This window comes from Leptosomus discolor, chromosome 25 (assembly GCF_034619465.1).
Source record: "Leptosomus discolor isolate bLepDis1 chromosome 25, bLepDis1.hap2, whole genome shotgun sequence".
NCBI lineage: Eukaryota > Metazoa > Chordata > Aves > Leptosomiformes > Leptosomidae > Leptosomus > Leptosomus discolor.
The window spans coordinates 7,897,390-7,905,892 of NC_141415.1; the positions used below are offsets into that span (position 1 = coordinate 7,897,390).

Consider the following 8,503-nt stretch of genomic DNA (forward strand, 5'->3'; position numbering starts at 1 on the left):
GGCACCCGGGAGCCTGGAGGGACGTCCCCGCACCCCAACAGGGAAGGGAGAGCCCTGGGAACAAGCAGAGGGAAGGAAAATGCACGATTACACAACTGCGCTTCTTCATACGACACCTGATCCCAGCAAAGATCTTTAAGACGTGAAAAAAACATTAATTTTCCCTCACTGAGATGCCAGGTTATTCAAATCTGATCCGAAAAGCTATTTTTAATCCTCTGTGCTCGCAGCTGAAGGGAGCAGCCGAGGCCAGCCGAGCAGGAGGGCTCCGTATGCTTGTCCTCCGCTCAATTTACAGAGGCTCCAACCACGACCCCGCCGCCGTTTGGGCACGAGGTCACCGATCCGCGCGGGGCAGAGGCAGCGTCTGTCACAGCTCGGTACTAAAGACCCTTTGACACAGAGGGTGGGCGCGGAGCTGCGGTTCGGAGGCTCCGGAGAGCCCCATGTGCTGCATCGACGTCCCCGGGAGGTACGTGCCCAGGTCCTGGCCGGGGTCAGGCAAGAGCACTTCCCCACCCAGCCCCTGCGAGACCCCCCACTGCCCTTCCCCCGTGCCCTTCCCCACCCACCCGCCGCTCCTTTGCGTCCCCAACCGCTCCTTTCCCCCGCACCCATCGCCGATCCCGCCAGCCAATGTCACGCTCGGGGGCCCACCCGGCCGTGCCAGGCGAGGGAGCGCTGCCGGGCCCTTCGCTGTCCCTGCCAAATTTCTCCAAAGAGTCCCAAAAGCGGGAGGGCAGCAAACCGCGGCAGGAATTCAGGAGGAAGCCAGAAGAGCCGACGTCCCCCCCTGCGGCATGGCTGGTGCGGCTCCTGGCAGGCTGCCGAGGCTGGTCACGGACGGGGGCTCCCGGCGAGGCACCCTCCCACCATGCCCGCTCCGGCTTCGAGGGCGTCCCAGCCCCGGCCCAGCCGGCGACACGGCTGTTGCACCCCGATTAGTCCCCAATTAGACTCTAATCCTGCGTGTTTGCATATTGTTTAAATCAATACATTGGATTTTATGGCAGACAAAGCGCCACAGAGCATCTCCCTGTTTATTAAAGACAATTAAAGGATTCCGTGCATAACATGAAATTGAAAGAAATCAGATTGGCACCCATTTTCATGGTAATTAACAGCTGAAGGGCTCTGACGGCAGAGAGCAGCAGCAGGATACACTCACTGCAGCTGACCTCCGCAATGCCAGGTGCCAGAGCACACGGAGTGGGATCGCAGAGTGGGATCACGGAGCGCGATCACGGAGTGGGATCACGGAGTGGGATCACAGAGTGGGATCACAGAGTGGGATCACGGAGTGGGATCACGGAGTGGGATCACGGAGTGGGATCACAGAGTGGGATCACGGAGCGGGATCACGGAGTGGCCACACACCCGCCAGACTGTTCACGGTCAGACCTGCCGGGTCCCTCCCTCCGCTGCTCTCCACGCCAGGGCACCGCTTTCCCCGGCGATGCTGCGGGAGGGTTTCAGGACTTGCCCATGGGCAGGGTTATCCCGCCCAGCGGGGAGCACGGCCATGAACCTCTGCTGCAGGGACCCTCCGCTTGCTGGCTGAGAACAGCTCGCCCGGGCGATGCCCAGGGACGCCAGGCTCCGTTCGGCAGCACAGCACCCCTGGGACCCTTCTGGGGTCTCCCATGGTTTAACACCACAGCCCCTCGCTCCTGTCCGGATAAACCAGCCTTCGCACACTATGGCCCCGGGTCTGCACCGTGGGGTGAGCGGAGCTGTTCGAGGGGAGCGAGTTCCCCCCCAGCACCCAGCAGCAGCCCCATCTGCTGCAAAAACGGGGGGGGTTTGGCTGGCACCCCCCATTGCAACACAAGACAACTCCCACCGGCAGCCGCCAGCCTCTCCCTGGCTCCCGGAGCGGCGCAGGCTCCCATGGGATCCCCGCGTCCCCTCCCGAGGGCCTGTCCCCTCCGCTGCAGACCCAGCGATGCTGAAGCTGTCACACCGATTTCTCTGCTCATCTCAAACCTTCCTGCCCTGCAAACGCGCCCAGACAGACATTTCAGCGGCTAATTGGGGGAACCGGAATCTTTCCTTTCGCGAGGAGCCGCGGTGTCCGTGCAGGGGGGCTGGCAGCGCAGGGACCCCCAGTGCGAGCGCCAGGGGATGGCACCGGGCAGCCCCGGAGAGGGCCTGGGCTCGTAACGCCACGGGGACACATGGAGCAGAGGAAGAGCTTGCGACACAGGTTGGCACCGGGGCACAGCTGGCTCCGGGGCACAGCTGGCTCCGGGTGTTTTGGCCCAACCCTGCCCACCCACTGGCCCTGGGTTTGGGGGAGCAGCCCAGCAGCCCCCAGGGCCAGGAAAGGCGGTTTGAGGTGGGCTCAGGGCTCGCACGAACGCTCCTGGCAGCGGAGGTGCCTGGGCAGACCGTCCTTCCCACCGCCCCTAGCACCCACCGCCCCCGGCCAAGGGGGGGTACGAGCTGCTGTCAGCTCCTTTTTATAACTCCTGCTGCAAAGGAGAGCGCTTCCCCGCTACGCTTCAGCAAGATGCGAGCTGACAGGGCCCAGGGACACCGGCTCCAGCAGCAGGGGAGCACGAGCTGCTCTTTACACCCCGTGATTTTTTGGGACACTGGTGGCAGGGCCTTTATTGGGAGCGGTGGACAGCAAGGGAGTAAATTCCTGGAATGCTCCGGCTCAGCCCATCCCGCGATGGGCAGCCCCTGAGACCATCCAGGAGGAAAAAGGGAAGGCAGCAAACCCTTGTCCCCTGTCCCCTGCCCTCACCCAGCAGTTTGCACCCACCCAAAAGCAGCGCTGGGGGCTGTGCCTGCAGCCACCGCTCCCCATTTTGGGGTAGCGCAGCTCTTTCTGCTCATGTGGCACCAGAACCCGGGGGTCCAGCTCCTGGCTGTGGGAGCACGAGGACACCAAGAGCAAACTGAGCTCCCTTGGGCACCCTTGAAGATCACAGGCAGTACTTAAATCACTCTTGACCCAGTTGGATTTGAACTGGCATCTGCAATATGAAAACATCTTTCATCTGTGGACGTCCCGTATCTAACCGCCGCCTGCGCTGCAATTCCACACGAGACAGCAGCGATCTACGATTTGCCTTGCGAGAAAACGCCTAATGAACAATAATTTGTTTTTAAGTTGGGGGTCTTTCTGGCACAGAGCTAATAAATTGTAATGATACCGATTATCACATCTGTTTGCCAGCTAAGCTCCTCCGCAGCTTTGCTCCACGAAACGCAAGCGATTACAGCCTTTGCAGAAAGGACTGATCAGAGGAGCCAGAGGGGAAACGGGGAAGATCGAGCAGCGTCTGTGAAAGCTGCCTTTGATGTAGCTGTAGATGTCAGTGCGAGACAGAGATTCCAGCTCAGAGGAATATCCCATCTTTGTCTAACTCAATTATTTCACTTAATCCATTGTCTTTTGAAACACCCTCTCTCCTCCCCAGGCTCCTCCAGCGCTGACACGTTACCAGAGGCCGGCGGCAGCCTGCCCGCTCCGGGGCTGTGCCGGGCTGAGCCCATCGCCGGGGCTGGCAGCCTGGCCAGGAGCGGCCCGAGAAGGAGCGACTGCTCCCGCCGCCGCAGGCAGCTGCGTTTTCTCAGCACCCAAAGGTGCTGGTTTGGCTGGCGAAGGGTTCCAAGAGCAGCGTGATGGGGCAGGGCAGGGCCCCCCCAGCCCCCAGCTTAGCCCACGCCGCCATCGCCTCTGCCCAGCCCTGCCCGCACGCCGCAGCCCAGGCGGGAGCACCGAGCAGGAGCTTGTCCAGCGCTCGCCCTCGGCTCGCTTGGGCGAGGCAGAAAGGGCTGGTCCCCTCCTCTGGGCGGACAGCTGGGTTTGGGGGGGATCAGCCCCTCTCCCAGCCCAGGTGATGCGGGGCCGGGTGGATCGAGCACCCACCGTGCCAGTGGCGTGACCAGCACAGGGGGGACACACACGGGTGTCGCATCAGCGAGTTCCCAGCCCTAACCTGCGACTCGCAGCCAGGCACCCCCCAGGCTGGCGCCTCGGGAGGGTGGGAAAGGTCACCCGTGAGGAAGCTGGAGATGACATCTTCAACCAAAAGCGTGGGGGAGAAGGTCGGCTCCGGGCGAGCGCAGCGGGCTGCGGCGGGAGCAGCGTCCTGCACGGGCACCGCTCCCCCACCGCCGCGGGCGGGGAGGAGGGATGGGGAGGCGAGGGGAGCAGATGCCGACTGCGATTTCCCCACATAAGCAAATCGCAGCCCTGCGCAAGCAGAAGCCGGCTTCACCTTGAACGGCAGAGCGAAGCGTGCGCGAGGCTGACAGCGCAGCAAAGCCCCGCGGGCTGCGACTGTGCTGGAGGCCTGGACGCTGGCGGAGGTCAGGGAGGATGCAGAGGTACAAAGAGCACACTTGCACGCTCCCAGATTCTTTGGCTCGGTAGGGAAAGCATCCCTGGACGGCTTCCCATCGAGCCCCAACCGGGTCCAGGGGGAGAATCTGGAAGCTGCAGGCTGGAATTTATGAGCCCTGTTCCCATTAAAATAGCAGGCAATATTTCCATCTGTCAGCAAACGTTGATAAACAGACCAGCTCCTTTACATATCCCAGGCCTTGCTCAGGCAAAACTGCCACCAGGGAGGGCAGGATTTGGCATACAGACGACCATTGCCACGCTAGGAATTCATGGCTCCAGCCTGCCCGGTCTCTTGCAGGAGCAGGTATTTACACAGATCCATCCCGGGGGTCTGCCAAGGCCAGGGCACCGCAGCCAGAGCCCTGGCAGCACCGCAGCGCCCGGCTGCCCACCCTCTTGGTTTGCTGGGGACGAGCCAGGTCCCGCCAGGACCATCCTGCCTGTGAGGAAACCCGGTGCTCAGCAGGGTGGAAAGCACTGGAGGGGAGCACAGGTCCGGGTTCACAGCCAGGACCCCCTGCCACACGGACGTGCCAGGAGCCCCCAGCGAGCACCACAGCGAAGCACCGGCACCGAGCACAGACACCCCGGTACCCGGAGAGCATCGTGCGTGTGTGGGACACACGGCCGTGATCACCCGCCCCGCCGAGCGGGGCCGGGGGGGCCGGACGCAGCAGGTTGTACCCCCCGCAGCCCGCTGCGGCTTTGCTGTTTGCACAGAGCATCGCAGGTTTGTTCGCCAGCCCTGCAGTGCTGTTAAACAAACATCTCCTGGCAAAACTGGGACCGGACTCCAACCCCTCTCTGCTCTCCGGCTGAGCGGCTCCTCGCAGGGCAGCAGGCCGGGGGCTGCAGGGTGCCCGGGAGCGAGGGGCCGGCACCCAACACGCTGTTTTACAGGATTCCACCACATTCCTGCCCGTTCCCCATCCCCCCAGCTTCTCATCACCCTCACATTTGATAAAGGCATCAATTCGCTACAAAGTGCTTTGGAGACCTCAGCTCATTAATCCAACTCGTAATTGCAGGGGGCACAGCCAGCCACAGCCTCCTCCAACGGCAGCGGGGTGCCGGGGGGGAAGCACCGGCCGCAGGCTCTGGGCACTGCCCCGGGCACAGGTGTCTGCACCAGCCCCAGGAAGGACAAGTTCCCTCGATTTGCTGCTTAATGCCAGGCAAACCCTCGCAGCCGAAGGCTGAGGCCAAGCCGGTCAGCCGTTGTCGAGGGTGACATTTGTGGGCACGTTGCCCTGGTTTTGCGCAGCAGCTCTGCAGCAGGCAGCTGCACGGGCCCAGGCCAGGTGAACGCCAACAGATGGCACAGAGGGAAAGCGAGTCCTTGCCCTCGGACGAGCTCCTGCCTGGTGGCACCGCACCCGCCGTGTGCCAGCACCCCTGCCGCGGCCGATGGGCGAGGGGCCGGCAGCACCCACCCACCCGCGCAGCCCCCGGGGGGAGGCGCCAGCCCTTCTTGTGCACCCAGAGAACTGACAAGAGGGGCTTAGGGGACACTGCTGTCCCCAGGGTGACATTTGGAAAAAAAACAGGCAAGAAAGCAGAGGCTTGGTTAGCCAGGCTCGGCGCGACAGGGATCACCTCGCTGCTCTTCAGCAGAGGCTTTGTCCAGCCACCAGCAGCCTGGCAGGCAGTTAACGCGCAGCTCTGTCCCCGGCAGTGTTAACGCATCGAGCGGACATCGAGCCTGCCCGGAGGGACGGTGCTGGGCTGCTCTCTTGCCAGCCGTGACACAACAGAGGTGTTTTATCGTAATTAGGCGATTAACAGGAGCTCCACTGCCAAAAAGAGAAACCGTCCCCAACTCAGAGCAGCCTGGGACTGCTACGTCCCCGGCACAGCATCGCACGGACACCAGCGAGCAAAATGTGCCACTGAGCGCGTCACCCCCGGGAGTTCAGCCCCAGGTGCTTGGGGACATCCCACAAGAGACACCTTCGCCTCCTGATGCTGCAGTGCCCGAGGTCCCGTGTGCTCAGCCCGTCGCCTAAACACTGGGTGAAACAGAACCGTGGACCTTAAAACGTGCTGTCAAGGGCAAGCACGGAGCTGTCTTGGCTGCCACCTCTGCTAAGTGGCTTTTGTGATAAACATCGGTCTCTGAATGGAAAACAAAACCTGCCCTTGTTGCGATGCTGGTGCTTTCCTTCTCGCTGGAACAGATCCACCCTGTTAAACACATCGACCCCAGACAGTTCAGCTTGTCTGGTTCATTGTAGGGCCCGTCAAGTGTCGGTGCCGCAGCAGGCGATATCCCAGCGCTCGCAGTGGCTAACGGCCGGCAGCAGCTCCCCTCGCACCAGGGACTCGGGGCAGTGACCTCCCGTGTGCAAACACGCCACGGGAGCCCTCCCCGGGCAGCCTCTCCAGGGGCTGCAGGAAAGCTCAAGACCCCCCCCGCCAAGCCAGCGCAATGGGACAACTTGCCAAGGACGCTCCACGTCCAAGGGCTGGTGGGATCCAAGGAGCTGCACAGCGCCAGAGTGCCGGAGCACCGGGCGCTGCAGGGTCACGGGGATTGCCAGCACGGAACACCCCACAGAAAAAGTGAAGGTTCAGAAGTTTGTAGTTTCCAACATGATGTCCAACCACATTGGAAAACGTCACTTGAGAGCTTTTGAGCGGCCCCGCCTGAACCCTCAGCACCAAAATCTAAGCAGCATTTTGAGTGATCAGTGGCCAAACTCAGCACAGTTACAGGAGACAGCGGGAGGCTGGAGGGACAGGGTCAAGGTGGCACCTGGAAAGCTGGTAGCCGGCAACCCAGAACCTCCAGCCTCTCCACCCTTGGACGCGCTCATCCCGGCTGCAAGAGTCACCTACGGAAACCCAACAAGATGCTCACGAAGACGCAGAGTACCAGCAGCCACACTTGGCCATGGACAGGACCCACACGTGTCCATCTGTCTGGCGCAGCACCGTGGGCTCTCAGGCCCCAGAAGCCCTTGAGGACCAGCAGTGACAGCGGGGTGGGGAAGCCCCCGGAGTTCAGGCAGACCGGCAAGTGACAGATGCCGGTGACACGACACAGCGTTCCCAAACATCCCGTGAATCCAGCGCACCGAGCCCAGCGGAGCAGCTGTCCCAGAGCAAGGGAAGCCTTCGGGCAACCTCAACCTGACGGATGGGCTCCTACCTTGGGCTGCCGGCATCTTCCCCTTGTTGAGCTGCTTGAGGCGCTTCTGGTGGGACTTGCCGTTGTAGTGGATCTGCGCCTGCGCGGCCGAGTTGAGCTGGATGTTGCAGACCTCGCAGAGCGTGAACGACTGGTGCTTCTTCTCCCGCTTCATGCGCTGCTCGGGCTGGCTCGGCGGGCAGCTGGCTGCCTCCACCAGCCGCACCCCGTTCTCGGGGCTGTGGGACGGGCTCAGGGGTCGCTTCATGCCTGCAGGAGGAAGGACAGACCCGCCGTGAGGACAGACGGACCAGGACAGGGCAGGAAAACCCGGCACGGGCCCTGCGCCTGTGGGGAGTTCCGGCTGCCCGGATCTGAGGGGGCTCCCCGAGCAAGAGCAACAGCGTCTGCATCTCTGCAAGGAGTTGCGTTGGGCAAGACGGCATGAGCAGCAGCATTCCCAGGAGGCTGGTGCTGGAGCAGGGAGTAACCCACTTCTTCCAAGTTTCTAGCACCAGACGACACTCCTCGTGTCAGTTAAAGCCCTTCTGTTCAGTCCTGGACAGCACTGCAGGTTGGCCCGAGGCAGAGCTGGGATGGCAACCAGCTCTCTGCAGGCAAGAAATGCAACTGGAAGGACTCGGGTGCTGCTTTGGTGTCCCGCAGCCCATCCCCACCGCAACAGGAGGAGGACTGGCACTGGCCCCTCGAGCCACGAGCACCGTCTCGTCTGTGTTAAACGGGTGCCTGAACTCAGGGCTCTACGGGACCGACCCACGTTGGGAGCTCAAGTCCCAGACCCGCACAGGGACACCACGTGGAAGAGCTGCCCATGGAGGCGTTGGGGTCAGCTGGGAACGGCCTCCTGCAGCCTTCGCCTCGCAGACGCGCTGTCCCCGCTGCCCAGCTCCAGGGGAGCGACCCCGAACTGGGAGCTGGTGGAACATCCAGAACTGAGTCTTGGGGAGGCACGAAGGTCGCCTGAGCCCTGTGATCCAGTTACCACCTTG

The 8,503-nt window shown here is 62.5% G+C and overlaps 1 protein-coding gene across 1 annotated transcript in view; it reads right to left on the bottom strand.

The window, feature by feature from the left end:
* Positions 1–7,761, bottom strand: part of ZNF385C (zinc finger protein 385C) — a 49,068-nt gene extending 41,307 nt beyond the window's left edge. The window contains exon 1 of the mRNA XM_086477918.1: positions 7,515–7,761. Coding sequence (XP_086334044.1) covers positions 7,515–7,761 — 247 coding nt within the window. The remainder of the gene's footprint in view (positions 1–7,514) is intronic.
* Between the last annotated feature and the right edge of the window lie 742 nt (positions 7,762–8,503).